This window comes from Chrysochloris asiatica, unplaced genomic scaffold (assembly GCF_000296735.1).
Source record: "Chrysochloris asiatica unplaced genomic scaffold, ChrAsi1.0 scaffold00050, whole genome shotgun sequence".
NCBI lineage: Eukaryota > Metazoa > Chordata > Mammalia > Afrosoricida > Chrysochloridae > Chrysochloris > Chrysochloris asiatica.
Window position 1 is genome coordinate 1,237,480 of NW_006408568.1, and position 16,950 is coordinate 1,254,429.

Here is a 16,950-nt window from a genome sequence, read left to right on the forward strand (position 1 = left end):
AGCACACTGGCTGCATTTCTTCCAACACAGATCTGTTGGTGCTTTTGGCAGCCCATGGTACTTTCAATATTCTCCTCCAACACCATAACTCAAATGCATTAATTCTTCTACAGTCTTCCTTATTCACTGTCTGGCTTTCACATGCATATGTTGTTGCTGTTAGGTGCCATTGAGTCAGTACCAACTCAGAGCAACCCTATGCACAGCAGAACGAAACACTGTCTGATTCTGGGCCAACCTCACTACTTGCTGTTGCCACGCTTGAGTCCATCGATGCTGCCATTTGGCCAATCCATCTCATTAGGGGGTCTTCCTCTTTTTCTCTGACCCTCCACCTTACCATACGTAATATCCTTCTCCAGTGACTGGTGCCTCCTGACAATATGTCCGAAGTATGAGAGACAAAGTTTGGCCATCCTGGCCTCCAAGGAGCACTCTGGTTGCACTTTTTCTAAAACGGATCTATTGGTTCTTTTGGCAGCCCATGGCACTTTTAATATTCTCCTCCAACACCATAACTCAAATGTGTCAATTCTTCTACGGTCTTCTTTATTCACTGTCCAGCTTTTGCATCCATATGAGATTATTGAAAATACCATGGCTTGGGTCAGACGCACCTTAGTCCTCAAGTTGACATCTTTGCTCTTCAACACTTTACAAAGGTCTTGTGCAGCAGATTTGCCTAATGCATATGTCGTTTGATTTCTTGACTGCTGCTCCTATGAGTGTTGATGGTTTGGTATGAATTACAACTTGACATAAAGAAAACAATAATCCTCACAACTGGACCTACAAGCAACATCACGACAGATGGAGGAAATATTGACATTCTCAAGGATTTACTTTTACTTGGATCCACAATCAATGTCAAGCAGTCAAGAAATCAAATGGCATATTGGATTTGGCAAATCAACTGCAAGTGTTAGTAAGAAAATACGTCACTTTGAAGACTAAGGTGCACCTGAACCTTGAATACATGGCATTTTCAATTGCCTATGTGCTTGTAAAAGCTGGACCATAAATAAGGAAGACCAAAGAAGAATTGATGCATGTGAATTGTAGTGTTGACAAAGAATATTGAGTGTATCATGGACTGCTGGAAGAATGATCAAATCTGTTTTAGAAGAAGTGCTGTCATAATGCTCCTTAGAAGCAAGGAAATCAAGACTTTTCTTCACATACTTTGGACATGTTATCAGGAGGGACCAGTCCCTGGAGAAGGACATCATGCATGCTTGGCAAAGTAGAAGGTGAGCAAAAAGGACGAAGCCCCTCAGTGAGGTAGATTACACAGTGGCTGCAATAATGGGCTCAAATGTAGCAATGATTAGGAGGCTGGCACAAGACTGAGCAGAGTCTAATTATGTTGTGTACAGTATCACTATTAATCGGAACCAAGTTGATAGCATTTAACAACACTGAATCTTTATGGAAGCAGACTGTTGTATCTTTTTCCTGAAGAGTGGCTGATAAAGTTGAACCATTGATCTTTTGGTTAGCAGCCAGACAATTAGCCACTGCCCCACCAAGACTCTTTTATCTATAGGTATGAAACCAAAAACCAAACTTCTGTTGTCGAGTCAATTCCGACTCACAGGGACCCTATCAGATAGAGTAGAATTGCCCCACAGGATTTCCGAGGCTGTAGATCTTTATAGAAGCAGACTGTCTCATCTTTCTCCCACAGAGCAGCTGGTAGATTTGAACCACCAACCTTCCAGTTAGCCACCCTATGCTTAGCCCACGGCATCACCAGGGCTCCTTAACTACAGGAATAGGGTTTAGGATTTCAATACATATTTTGAGGCAACACAATTCAATCCATAATGCCAGCATATTTCCTATACTCCAAATGATTTCTTCATGTTCTTCCCAGTTACCTACTTTATAGGTAACCACTGTCTCAGATCCTTTGAAATCTCAGCTAGCTGAACTATATTCTTCTTTCTCTGCCAGTCCCGTGCTGCCACGTTAGCCTTCAAGAACACTTTAGGTCTCAAGGAAAGGATGCTAAGATCTAGGTTTTAATCCTGGCCTCTTTACTTTTGTGTAGTCAGTTGCTAGTGTGCTCAAAGATCCATTTTCTGCCCTTCCCCTGCTCTGCCCTGTATCACTGGGAACTACATTTCCCAGACTCCTTTTCTACCTGGCTTCTGGGGAGGAGGAAAGAAGCTAGGCTTTTTCTCCCTGTCTCTGTTTGCTTTGGAGTTTTTGGGTGGTGCAAATGGTTAAGCTCTTAACTACTAGCCAAAATGTTGGTAGTCTGCTTCGGAAAGATCACAGGTTTAGAAATACTATGGAACAGTTCACATGCGGCCTCTATGAGACTCAAGGGCAGCTAACAATGACCGCTTCTTGGCATTTCTTACAGAGACTGTGTTTCATGTTCTCTCCTTTCCTTTCTCCATGATTCCATCTCCTATTAAGCAGGCACCACTATTTGGTTTCTGCCAAATAGCTCTGAAGGCTTCAGAGATGGCAGCCTGGCCGTTCCCTGTTGGTTTCTCAGTTCTTTTATCACTTATGTACAATCTCCTGTGTTAAATTTCTTTTGTTTGAATGACTTTGAGTGTTTCCTATTTCCTGACAGGTCAATGATTGATAAATGCTATCAATAAATGGTTACTATAATGTCCTGGTGTGGTGCTGCAGGATAATGCACTGGATCACAATGTGAGTTTGAACCCCAAGGTCAGTAGTTCAAACTCACCAGCTGCTCCTCAGAAACTCTAGACAGGGTCGCTATGAATCAGAACCCACTCAACGGCATTTAACAGCAACAAAAACAATAATGCCTACTCAATTTTCTCCAGGAAGATGAAGGGAGACTCACATGGGTGAGAAGTCTACCATTCTTTGTGGGCAGGTCATTGTCTTTGCTTTCCTTCCATGCCCATCACCACCTTAGAGTTTTACTGAGTTCCCTTGGTCAACAGTAGACCCAGACAGGGTGCTCCAGAGACTCCTGGAATGTGGGAGGGCATTTTCTCTGAGGGCTTCTTCACAGGGGGTTGCTGACAGATCCTTCTTCTCACAGGAGCATGAGTAATGGATTAAAAATATTCTGCTTCCTCTCCTCTTCCCCAAACTGCTGTCAGCCAACTGGTATGGTTGGGAAGGGTCTGGTAAAGAAGCATGCAACTGACAAGGGCTACACTTCTCAGGGGTGTTTGCATTTTCACTGGGGACAGTGCCTCAATCCAGTCATTCTTAGCTGGGGGTGATTTTGACTCCCAGAAGATATTTGCAATGTTGGAGACATTTTTCATAGAAATGACTGGACAATCAGTGGAGGAAGGGTACTAATGGCATCTAGTTCATAGAAGCTAGGGTTTCTGTTAAAGAGCAACCAGAAAAAGTTCACATAAAAAAACAAAACAAAACAAAACAAAAACACTCATAAAAATTCCATATACTATTTAGGTTTAGAGTCAAGATTTGTTGTTAAATGTCGTTGAGTCACTTCCAATTCATGGTGACCCTGGATAGGGTTTCTGAGACTTCAAATCTTTTCAGGAATATAAAGCCTCATCTTTCTCCTGCAGAACGGCCAGCGGGCTCGAACTGCAGACCTTGTGTTTCACAGTGTGCTTATCCTACAGAGCCACCTTGCTCCCTCCCTAGCATTAGGGTTAAATGTGTGCATTTTTGTTGTGTGATTTATCACAGAGAGGTTTTATTTTCTGTGTGGAGTTTTTTCACGTGTGCTTTCCCCCTTAGGACCACTAATTCTGCTGTCTTCTACAGAATGGATCAACATCAGACGCTGGGACCACCCAGATATATAAGCCTGATCCCTGTTCTCAGAGACCTCATAGCATGATCCACACCCCAGGGCAGAGTTGGAAATAAGGTTCTCTCTGTGGGCACGTGGAGGAGAAAGTGGTGAGCTCTGCTATCTCCTGTTACCAGGAGAGCAAGGTGCAGGAACTATAATGGTCCTCATCCCTCATTTCCCTCTCTGTCTGTAGACCTTGTACATTTCAGAGGCACACCACAGGGCTTGGGGATGGCAGGTGTTGGGAGGGAGAAGGCAGCTTTGGGTTGGAAGGGCTGAGGATCTGGGAGAGGTGCATGGGAGCTCTGAGGGAGAGCCTGCACAGAACACGACTGGATTTCTCTGAAATTCATAGAAAGGGCACGGAGCTTGGAAAAGGGAGATACAGTTCTCATTCCTGGTCCACTCCTAACTCCTGGGTGACTCTTAAAGCAGAGAAGGGCTTATATGCCCATCTAGACCATCCTATCCCCACAGCCCTACTACTTCATGTTTTCTATGAGAGGACTGAGGCCCAGAGAGGAAAGTGCCTTTTCGAAAGTCACATAGCTTAAAAACAAAAATGGAAGTCATAGAATAATACCTATAACATGGTCCCACTTATGGGAAAAAAACTAGAGTTTTTTTTTTTTAATACATGTATCTTACACCCTCGGAAACCCTGTACAGGGTCGCTATGGGTTGGAACCGACTCGACGGCACTTAACAACAACAACAACAACAATCTAAGATACAACTATTGGTCTCTGCTTGTCCAGACCAAAAATGAAAAGAAGGAAACCAAAAACTCAACGAAAAAACTATTCTACAGGACAAGTAGTAGTCAACACAAACCAAGGCCTCATCTACCCTGAGACCAGAAGAATTAAATGCTGCCTGACTACTGCTCTAACTAGGGCCTTGATAGAATAGGAGAAAAATGTGGGGCAGAACCTCAAATTCCAGAACAGAAAAAGAATGGAAAGAAAAGAAAGAGAACAAACTGGACCTACTGGACTGGTTGAGACAGGTGACTCGAGACTATTGCCCTAAGATACTCTGCAAACCTTGAACCGAAACTAACCCCTGAGGTCACCTTATAGCTAAATAACAAATTGGATAAGAAAGAAAGGAAGAGAGAGAGAAAGAAAGAAAGTATTACCTATAAGTACTGTACTTCTTTTTAAAAAAATTCACTTTTTATGAGGCCAAATGGTCAACATTTTCTTTAAAACAAAGATGAGAATGTAAGGAAGGCATCAGGGAAACTAGATTAATAGAAGCAGAGCAACCAGACAGAAATAATAATGTTCATGCATTCTAAAGAATATAACCAATGACAATGAAAAATTTGTAGAAATTGTTCGATGGAAACCTGAGCTGCTATGTAAACTTTCACTGAAAACACAATAAAATGTTTTTTTAAAAATATATGTAAGGAACTCTTGCCCTGATACAATCTTTAAACTTTAAGCCAAAAATGTCCCCTGTAGTCATCTTAAAACTGAACAATAGCTTATGCTCTTTTTGGTGTGTGTGAATTGAGAGAAGGTTTACAGGGCAGTTTTACATTCAACAACGATTGCGACCCCCTCAGTGTAACATCACTTATCCCCTTCTTGTGATTCTTGTTTCCCTTCCTCCTTCTTTCCCAACTCTTCTGAATTTTGTTCTCAGGTAAATGCTGTCCTTTTGATCTTGATAGTTGATCATTCTATGGTGTGCATACCTCACTAGTATTGTACTTATGTACTGTGTGGCTGAACATTGAGCCATGAGGGTAAGTTCAGTTCCAGACCAAGGCCAATAGTCTAGGGTGAACATATGCTCTTTTAAGAACTAGCTGTATGTGATCAGAATATTGAAAGTACCATGGATGCCGGAAGAACAAACAAATCTGTGTTGGAAGAAGTACAGCCAGAATGCTCCTTAGAAGCTAGGATAACGAGACTTCATCTCTCAGACTTCAGACACATTGTCAGGAGTTATCAGGTGGAACCAGACCCTGGAGAAAGACATCATGCTTGGTAGACCCCCCCCATCCCCCAAGGAGATGGATTGGCATAGTGGTAACAGTAATGAACTCACAATTGTGATGATGGCACAGGAACTCAGTGTTTCATTCTGTTGTGCATGGGGTTGTTAGGAAGAAGAACAAGATGTAATCTAGGTGCCTGGTGGCATAATGGGTTACACATTGGGCTGCTAACTGCAAGGTTAGCAGTTCAAACCCACCAGCCACTCTGTTGGAGAAAGATGTGGCTTTCTGTTCCTGTAAAGATTTTCACTCTTAGAAACTCAAAGGGGTAGTTCAGCTATGTCTTGTAGGGTCGTTGTGAGTCAGAATAGACTTGATGGCAATGAGTATATGTGATCAAATTGACAACAGCAACTTCCAACATTAGCTGTGAACCTTAGGAGGCAGTGGATTATGTTAATGGAGGAGGAACAACTCAGAAAAGGTGAATGGTTGTACAACTTGAAGAATGTAATCAACATCACAAAACTGTACACGTAGAAAGTACTTAATTGGTCTATGTATATTCTCAACAGCAGCAAAAGAAAATTTAAGGAAAAACACATTGAAGTATATAATGGCACACAAAAATATATAGATGGGTACACAAATCACAGTGACTCCTTTTGGGCAAAGGTGTGGGGCTAGAATGGGACAGAGGGGGACTTCTATATACCTCTCTATTGTTGGAAAATGGTATTGCAACAGAAATGTATTTGGGTAATATTTCCACACTCTACAAGATGATGTTTAAAATGGGTCTGGGATAAAAGTTCAGGTTCCTGACTCCTGTTTTTCTCGTAAAAACTGGCTTGTTCAGGCCCATTCCTGACCTAGAATGCTGTGGCATCCAAGCAGCCCCTCTTGAAGGCAGTGCCAGGTCACTATGCACACTGCAGCTGAGCCCACAACAGGACAGATGATTTCCACAGAGCCCTTGAGGTGAAAACTATTTGCAGTGTTGCCCGCAGCCAGTGGTTGGGTTTCAAGTACCAGCCAGCAAATAGTAAAGTCAGGAGGTGCTTCTCAGAACTTTGTGATTAAACAAGCAGAGAGCAGTGTACCCCATCTGTAGGCAAGGCGCCCTTAGCTTAAAGGCCTGATTCAAGAGAGATGGGAGCTTCTAGGGTACCTGGGTCCCAGTGGGGAGGTGCGGGCAAGGAGATAATTAGGGTCCAGAGAGCTGATAAATCCATAGACTGTGTGTGGATGTGCTCTGATTTGCCAAGAGTCTGGGAAGAACGGCAAACATATGAAGCAGACAACTCCAGATGGAGAAGAGAAATTCTGAATCCTGTTTTTAACTGCTATTTTGTTTTGTGATCTCTGTGAAACCAGCTTGTTTCTTCATCTGGAAAATGAAGAAAATGAAGTCATACCCAGAGGCAGGATGATAAGCAGGTGTCCAGGTAAGCACTGAACCAGTGAAATTGTGGTTGATATCAGCTGTCACTTTAAGAAGCCACAAGAGTGGGTTGTATCTTAACCCTGAATACCCTCCCCCTTCTTGGCCTGGTAAATTTCTTGTGCTTCAAGATCCAGTGGAGTTGCTACTTTCCCTGGAAAATCTTCCTATGACTCCTCCCAGTGGGCCTTTTTTTTCTTCCCCCAAGCTCCTGTAACATTTTCTTACCTTTGCCACCAGGAACCTTATCTTATTACAGTGCAGTTGTGAATTTACAGGCTTATCTCCTTCCAAAGGAGCTCTGGTAGCATAGTGGTTAGGAATCGGGCTGCTAACCTCAAGGTCTGCGGGAGAAAGACGAGGCTTTCTGCTTCCGTAAAGATTTGCAGCCTTGGAAACCCTGTGCAGGGTCACTAAGAGTTGAAACTGACTCCATGGTACTTAACAACAACAACCTCTCCTTCCAAAGGAGCACCATGAGTGGTAACTCTGTAGGATAAGCACTAGACTGCAAACCACAAGGTCTGCGGCTCAAGCTCACCAAAGAAAGATGACTCTTTCTGGTCCCAAAAAGGTTTACAGCTTTGGAAACCCTATAGGATCACTATGAGTTGGAACCCACTCGATGGCACTTAACAACATCTCCTTCCATAAGCATGTATCAGTGGCGGCAGACCTGTGTTTGCATGTCTGCCCATATAAAGGCATCCAGGCCTGCTGCTCTGAGGTGGTATCCATACATGGTGGACCCCACCATCATATGCAGGGACTGGGCTGTGTGTTGCAGGGGTTAAAGTGTTCAGCTGCTAACCAGAAGGTCAGCAGTTCAGGTCTACCAGCCACTCCTTGGGAGAAAGTTGTGGCAGACAGCCTTGGAAACCCTAGAGGGTAGTCATACTCTGTCCTGTAGTGTGCTATGAGTTGGAATTGTGCTTTGGTTTTTTGGTTTGGTTTGGTTGGAAGATGTGCCTGACTCTCCCGATCTCCTTGGGCCCTCTTTGGGGCCTGATTCTCTCTCCCTTCCCTGTCTACTTACTCAGCCCTTTGGCACTTCACTCAGTATCCTCTTGAAGGATGAAGTTTGGGGCACAGATTTTGCCCAATTAGCTTCTCCTTCCTTCCAGGGTTGATGATGATTTCAGCCAAGCCCACCACCTCTGTCCCACCACCTAGTGATGACCACATCCCTGCCGCCCATCAGTGCCTGCTGGCCCTGCCTCTCCCTGGGCTCCAGTCTGTGCCCACAGTGCCCTGCCTGGCCCCTGGGCTGCTTCTCGGGTGCCCACATTCCTGCAACCTGTGACCACAACAGGGGACGTTACACATTCCTGGCCTGGCAGCCAATGGTGTAAAAAGAACAGAATGTCCTGGGCCCCGCCCAGCCCCCAGCTTCACCTGGGCCCCTCCCAGGCTTGAACTAGAAGGGGGTGGTTATAAGGAGTCAGGAAGGAAGAGGATGGACCCGGAGGAAGAGGCAGAGTGGTGCTCCCCCAGAATCTGAGTGCTGTGTACAGCCTGGAGGTGTTCCCACTCTTTTGAGCAGGGAGGAACCATGCAAGGCCTTCATCTTCCGGCCCTAGACCTGAAGATGTGGTTAGCCCTTGGAGAGATTACTGTGGGAAGGGACTCTGGACACCCACGAGGGCTCCCTCCCCTTACTCTCCTGTGTGGCTCTCTCCTCTCATCCTCTCATCTCCTCTCAAGTCTCCAGTCTCATCCTCACCCCTCCACCTCCATCTATCTCCCCTTCTCTGCCTTCCCCAGTTTTCCGGGTTTCCCAACCTCCTCTCACTGATCTTGGAGCTTGGTCTGCCCTCCTAGCTTTCCGTACAGGATCCTTCTCTTTGTTCAAAATCTCTGACCCACACTTGTCATTCTGTCTCCCAGTCTCCTTACCTGTCAGCTCCCCATCAACCCTCAAGTCCAGACTCTTTTTCAGGACCCTCTCTCACCTGGCTAGTGCTCACTGGCTCACTTGCTGCCCTTGGGGCCCTCCTCCCTGTGGAGAACTGCCAGCTCAGACTCCTCCTTAGCCTCCCCCTCCCCGGCTCACTTTTAATTGAGATGCTAATGAGGTTCCTGTCATTTCCATCCCTAGATGACTGGCGGGGCGGGCGGGCCGGCAGGCGGGTTCCCAGTCCCGGCCAGTGCACCTGTCAGGTGAGGGGGAGGAGAGGAGAGGCTGCCAGATTCAACTGGAAAGGAACCAGTCCCAGTCCAGTCGCGACCTGGGAGTGTGGAGCAGGAGGCAATCTAGACCTCCTGGAGTTCTGTGTCCCTGGGCTGAGAAGAAATCAGGACACAATCCTGGGGCTTAGGCCAAAGACAAGAAGACAGAGCCCAGACTGAGATGAGGAAAGACAGGGAAGAAGAGAGGCAGGATCTGAGCGTATACTGAGAGGTGAGACAAGGCAAGGAAGAAGACAGCTGAGAAAGACAGACCAAGAAAACCAACCGGCAGAGAGAGAAGCTAAGTCCCAGAGACCCTGAAGGGAAGAAGACCAAAGAAAGTGACTGACTAAGAAGGGCAGAGACGGACTATTGTGGAGACAGAGAGGGAGGTGCTAGGACAGAAATCAAAACTGTGGTGGCCTTATCAGGGAAGCAGGGGAGAGGCCACTTCAGGGAAGCCCAGCTCCAGTAATTCTGGCCCAGACTCTGGCAGGTTAGCTGGTTCCTGGGAAGATGAAGGGAGGGGAAGGTGGTGGGAGAAAGCAGGCTCAGGGTGGGAAGTGGGCATGGCCCTACTTTGAATTTAAGATGGTGATAGGAGTAGAGACACAGAGCTCAGCCCTGACCCTTACCCTCATCCTCCCCATCTCTTACCTAAGGGATCATGAAAGGGGACAAGCCTGAGGAGCAGGGGCTAGATCCGGAACCTGAGGCCCCCAATCAGCCCACGGAGGAGGAGGAGGCCTTGATCGAGTTCCACCGTTCCTACCGAGAGCTCTTCCAGTTCTTCTGCAACAATACCACCATCCATGGTGCCATCCGGCTGGTGTGTTCCCAGCACAACCGCATGAAGACGGCTTTCTGGGCTGTGCTCTGGCTCTGCACCTTCGGCATGATGTACTGGCAGTTTGGCTTGCTGTTTGGAGAGTACTTCAGTTACCCTGTCAGCCTCAACATCAACCTTAACTCAGACAAGCTTGTCTTCCCAGCTGTTACTGTCTGCACCCTCAACCCCTACAGGTCAGTTGGCTCCTCTGCTATATCCTCAGCACTTTGGCGCCTCAAAGGGTAACCCAGATTCTAAGTTAGGACACAGAGGTGCTCATGGGGCAGGTAGACCCTGGGGTCTGAGCCAATATTCCTGCCCCCAGAAGGACCTCCCATTGGGAGCCCCCTGGTCTGATGGACCAGTAGAGCCATCTGAACATCCTGGCTTTCTCCAGAGTGTGGCTGTTGGTCCAATGGGGCACTCCTCTTCCCTCCACTTTTCCTCCGGCAAGTGGGAGGGAGTGCAGATGAGGTCAAGGTGCTGATGAGGTCAAGGTGCTGATAATTTCCAAAAGAGCAGGGTTGAGATTAATGCCATCCCTTCCCTGGAGCCAGATGACAGCAAGGACCAAGGCCTCCTCAATCTCAACAGAAGAATCTAATAGAGAGGGAGGGGAGGCCCTGTGGTGGTGGGTGGTGGTAGTGGGTAAGTGTTTGTTCAGAAAAGGAGTTTGTTTTGGAGCAAACAAAATGAGGTGGTAGTGGTTAGGACAGCAAAGTAATTTGTGAGGCCTGAAGCTGGGGGTGGAGGAGGAAAGGGCAGCCCCTTGTCAAGCTGCTCCCCAGAGACCTAGGCTAAAATGTGGGCTGCACTATTCACCTAACCTACCCAGGTGCCTGACCCTTAAGTGCTTGGGTGTGTCCTGAAGTTTTGAGTTTCATCACTGTGCTTTGTCAATTTTTGGTTTGGAAGCTGAAGGGGGTGGTGACCATGGAGAAGAGAGGAGGGCAGGTCTGGGTGTTTATATGTACCTTTTATTTGTATTCACTCAGTCATGCCACACCTTGAGAACACTTACGTCAAACCAGACACAGTACTAGGCATCTGGCAAAATAGACTCATTAACAATTTGTGTTATCTTTTTTTGTGTGTGCTTAGATGGTAGCTTCATTTGAAGAATTCACATTATAATTAATGTAATTTTTATTGAAAGATCCCTGAGTAGCAAAACTACTTGCACTTGGCTACCAACTGAAAGGTTGGAGGTTCAAACCCACCTTGAAACCTCTTCTTGGAAGAAAAGTCCTGTTGATCTGCTTCTCTAAAGATTGTAGCCAAGAAAACCCCATGGAGCTCAATTTTACTCTGTGGCATATGGCGTTGCCATGAGTTGAGGTCAACTCAATGGCAGCTAACAACAACAACTATATTGTTATTGCTAACAACTATCTGGGTACTCTACTGGGAACTCAAACCCCCAAACCCCACTGCCATTGAGTCAATCCCAGCTCATAGCGGGATCCCAACCCCTATATGGGGTTTCTGATGCTACAGATCTTTACCAGAGCAGATAGCCTCAGCTTTCTCCCATGGAGTGGCTAGGGCATTTGAACTACTGTCCTTATGGTTAGCAGTCCAATGCCTAACCCACAATACCACCAGGGTTCCTTAGATACTGGAGACAGAAAGATAAAATAAGATATAGGAGACAGGCAACTGTGATTAGTGTAGAGATGGAGTGAGTTCTAGTCTTTGCTTTCAAGAAGTGTAAGCTCCTTTATGAGAGTTTATGTGTGTGAGTGGATGAGTGTGTGTGTAAACATACATATTGGATACGTGTACAATGATGGAAGATTGAGATTGGATGGGTGGAGACCTACGTATGTTCTAGTGAGTCCAAGGTGTGTCTTGGACTATTAAGAGATGTCTTATCCTGAAGAGAAAGAACTACTGGGCCATTGCATTGATTAGTTGCCATATAATCTCTAAGAAAGGGGCCACTTCCTAAAAAGCTGCTCTGTGCACCCAACACTACTAAATATTCTACAAGCATCTCATTGAATTCTCACAACAATCCTATGGGGCAGGTACCAATATTACACTCATTTAACAGTTGGAGAAACTGTAGCAAATATAGAAAAGTCACAAGGTCATGTAGACAGTAACTGACCTAAATGTGACTCATTCTCTATTTGCCTGATTCCCAAACCCTGCATCTTTTTAATACTAAGACAAGAAGATAGGGCATAAATGAAATTTCTAGTCAGATATTGTTGTTGTTGTTAAGTGCCATCAAATCAGTTCTGACTCATAGCGACCCTGTATCGGGTTTTCTAGGAGTGGCTGGTGAGTTTGAACCGCCGATCTTGTGGTTCAAATTGACCTTACGGTCAAGTGCTTATCCTACAGCGCCACACCAGGACTCCAGTCAGGTATTGGTTATATCTTACTCTACACTCTCTTTGCTTCCTCCCTAAAGCCTTGTTTCTATGTCTCTGATGCCCTCAGGGGCCATGGTAGTGCATTCATTTAGCACTAGGCTGCCTACGTCAAAGTTGGCGGTTCAAACCCACCATCTGCTATGTGGGAGAACGATATGACATTCTGTTTCCAGAAAAATTTAGGAAACCCTATGGATTGTGTCCTATAGGATCACTAAGATTCAGAATTGACTTGAAGGCAATAGATTTGGTTTTTGGTGCTCTCAGGCTTTTACTGCTCTTCTTCCTGACCTTCTGTAGCCCACCTACCCTAACCTCTCCCTGCCCAGTCTCCTCAGGCCATGGTAGAGGGACAGTCCACCAGGCTGAATCTGCAGGAGGTGGGACAGGATAGAGGGGAGAGACTTCCCATCAGGCAGTGTAGTGGACACTCACTAAATCTTTGTCATTGAAGAGATGTCTGTGAGAGTAGGATAGGGCCAGGATGAATCTGCATATTTTCTGAGATTCTCTGGGGAATTCAGAGAAGGGGCCAAGGGAGTGGAAGCCATTGTCTCTGCCTGTAGGGAAGTGCAGGATGGGGAGAACCACATCCTCAAGGGCATAATCCCACCTGCAGAAGGGCTGGAGTCCCTGGGCAGTGCAAAGGACTGCTGCTGGAGTCAGGCAGGGAAGGAGATTTGAGCACTTACTATGTGTTCCACCCCATGCTGGGTGCTATATAAACATTATCTCATGTAATCTGGACAAGTCCATGCAGGCAGGTGTTATTTCCATTTTGCCAATGAGAAAAATTGAGGCTCAGCAAGGTGAAATAGTTTCATCAAAGTCAGATAAGTAAGAATATTAACAATAACAGCAGACACATAGAGTACTTAATATGTGCCAGGTACTTTTCTAAATCAATAGAAATGAAATAATATGAATGAAACTAAGTTTAGTCTCAAAACAGATCTCCTGAAGTAGATACCACAATTATTCCCATTTTCTACACGAGGAAACCAAGGTCCTAAAAAGTTAAGTAACTTCCCCAACTTAAGACAGAGAGCAAATGATGAAACTGGACTTCCAAAACCAAACCCCCACACCTAGAAGCTAGTAGTTTCAAGTTAGTAGTTGAATCACAAATCCAAGTGTGTTTGATTTCAAAGCCCCTTCTCTCAATGCAGCTGAGGGCAGAGACAGGACAAAGGCATCCCAGGGTTGGGGATGGCTGGTGTGAAGCAGCAGCAATTGGAGCAGTGGATATTTGTCTTGTCTGGAGTACAGGAGGGGAGATCCACAGGCTTTTGGTTCTTGTTCAAGAGGAAAGGCAGGGGTGGACTGGTTAATTGCCGCCAGGTAGGTGATGAGCTAGTCTGAATCACTGCTAATGGTAGTGGGTGGGGGAGATGGTGGCTTACATAAGTGACTCCTTTAGGGGAAGCAGGAGGACGTGGATGAGAGCCTGTGAGCTAAGTGCTAACCAGCAATACACATCTGACACCTGGGCAGAGAAGGCAGAGGGCTAGAACCAACCTAGGGAACAGGGAGGAAGTGCTAAGCATCCAACCATAAGGGTCAGCCTTTGCAATCCCTTTCTTTCTGGTCAACAAAGAGTTTTTTCACCCAAGGCAGACTGCTTATTTTGCAGCCACATCCTCACCAAACAGAGCCCAGGAAAATTGTTTTCATTCAGTCCCTGGAGGGATTGAAGAATGAGCATAGCTTTTTTTTTAATTTTAATTTTTTAAATGTTTTATTGTGAATTATGTGATAGTTTACATTGGAGAACATTAGTTTTACATTCATCCTATCAAATATTCTTTCATTGCCATGGTTACAATTCCCTCCATGGATCATCAACCAACCAAAGCGTATAACCCTACAAGTCCCCCCACCCCCCACCCCCGCATCAGCACACAGCCCCTCTCCAGCTCTCCCTCTCTGGGTCTAGAGTCCCTGGCTGCTCCGTCTCTCCACATTATTGTCTCTGCCTCCATCTCTGGCATTACTGCTTCTCTGGGTAGGGTCTCGCACTCAGCACTCTTCTCCCTTGATGGTTCCAGGGACCTCTACTCCTGGACTGCAAAGTCAATCACTCCCCTCCTTTTGCTACAAAATGTCCACCTTTACATTTCTAACCCTTGCAGCCAGTCCTGATAACAATTATTCACTATTGTATCACAAGAGACCTATCCCCATCTCCTTTCACCAGCCCTGCCCAAACAGATGGATACTACTCAGTGGGGATTCTACCTTCTTCCACGCCCTCTGGATCTAGGCTCCCTCTTGAAACCTTGTAAGACAGTTACTTCTTGCCTTTGTAGCCCTCCCCCTCCCCCCACCCCCCCACACCCCCATTTTGGGTAGGCAATGTCCAACTTGCCCATCCCTGTCTGCTCAGTGTATGGAGGGGGTGGGAATGATCCTTGCTGTAAAGACTTGTTCCCTCTTTTGAGCTACTGCATCCATAAGTATAGGTCAAGTTTATCACATTGTATCAGATTACTCTTTTTTTCCTCTTCTTTCTATTCTAGTTGAGCTCTGATCATCCAGTCATTAAAGCCAGGTCAAATGTGTATTAACTGCAAGTGTGAGTGTTCTTATGCATATGCCCTCTCTTCTTATCAGCTGGACGCCTCACTCTACTCCAGTCCTCTGTGGTTATGTCACTGACTCTGGGCCCAAGAGTCCCCAGGTCTTGCCACACTGCTGGCCAACCAGGTCTCTACCCGGCTTCACAAGAGTCTATTGAACGAGGTAGGACTTAGCTCGCAGCTTCATTGCTGTTTTCCCCTCACTTCCCCTTATTGGTGACCAATGTGTTCACCAGTCAGAACATGTATTCCCATTGAGTCTTAGTCTTGGAAAGGGGTTTGTCCTGAGGGGACCCAACCACTTGCCTTGATGTCTCCTGGGTGAGCAACTTGCTGGTTCTTGTAGTAATCAGTCGGCCTGCTATTATTGTTTTGTATTTTTTCTGTCAGTCTTTCTTTCAAGAAGTATCTTCTGTTCTTCTAGCTGTTCCAGGCTGGTCTGCTTGTCTTTTCAAGTGGAAATTTCCTACCTCAGAAGATTCTGGATGTGGTTCAAGATTCCACCTATGGTCTTATGTAATGCAGAGGCTCCGCAGGAAGCCTCCTTCACTGGGCACATTGTAGCCCCATTTTAGGTATTCCAATCAGTGATAGGCAGAAGATGGACTTACCAGCTTTCTATGGTGGTATTTCTGGCTATTCCTTTCTCTCCCCCTCAAGTGTCTATTTTATAATAATATGCCAGGTAAACTAATATTCAAAAGACAGCCAAGCATCTTAACATTATTTCCCCCCTTTTCCCCATTCCAACCATGTCTCAACTCCTGTATCCCAGAGCCCTGTTGTTCCAAGGTTGTGCATACATCATTATTTAACTCTGTCCCACTTAGCCCAGAGCATGGGCTTCTTGAACACAACGGCGGCGGTCATGGAATCTTCTTTCTGGGGATGGCAGAGAAGAGGATTTTCCAGCAGGAATGGGTGAGGAAGGTCAGTGTTCCAAGTGAGAAGCTGTAAGGAACAGGGAGGTGGCAGGGGAAGGCTTTGAGCTGAGGACTCTGTCCCTAAAAGTGGTGGGGAGACTACTCTACCCCTAAGCAATCTAGACACCAGACTCTGGGGCAGGCTTGTCAGGGAAAGAAAGCCCGGATCTTAGAGCTGACTCCCCCACTCTGACATAATGATTGAATCCTTTTCCTGTCAGCAATTACCTCTGTTTCAGCTAGAAAACTCTGTTTTACGCAAAGCTGCCGTTTATGTTGTGATAACTTCTACCCTCTGGTCCTGCTTGTGTCATTGGAGCAACCCTAAAGACATCTCCTCCTTCCCTTACCCAACAATTATCAGTTCTAATACAGTTCTGATGACAACCGCACTGTGATTTACAAAGTCCACTATCATATTTTGTACCTTCTATAGTAAGGAGCTCTGGTAGCATAGTGGTTATGAGTCGGGCTGCTAACCTCAAGGTCAGCAGTTTGAAACTACCAGTCTTTCCATTGAAGAAAGATGAAGCTTTCTGTTCCTGTAATGATTTAATGCCTTGGAAACCCTATGCAGGGTTGCTATGAGTCAGAACTGATGCTGAAGCACACTACCACCAACCATTACCATAGTGAGCTTGTCCATTACCATAGTGAGCTTGTTAGGGAAGGAGGGCAAAGAACATCACCACTCCCCACCCCCTGCCCCATAGTCAGATGAGAAAATAGGCTCTGAGAAACCTAAAGGACTTTGCAAAAATCACCCAGCTACTAGTGGAAGAGTCAGAATTGGAATTTAGACTTTAGGCTCAATTTTCCTTTAAAACCACAAAGTCAATAAGGTAGTGAATTGGCAGGCAGTTCTCCTGTGTCTCCTTAATCTTTTC

At 45.8% G+C, this 16,950-nt stretch overlaps 1 protein-coding gene across 1 annotated transcript in view; it reads left to right on the forward strand.

The window, feature by feature from the left end:
* Positions 1–10,014: 10,014 nt before the first annotated feature.
* SCNN1A (sodium channel, non-voltage-gated 1 alpha subunit) overlaps positions 10,015–16,950 on the forward strand; it is a 29,643-nt gene continuing 22,707 nt past the window's right edge. Inside the window, exon 1 of the mRNA XM_006862666.1 lies at positions 10,015–10,371. Within this exon, the coding sequence (XP_006862728.1) occupies positions 10,016–10,371 (356 nt within the window). The 5' untranslated portion in view covers position 10,015. The remainder of the gene's footprint in view (positions 10,372–16,950) is intronic.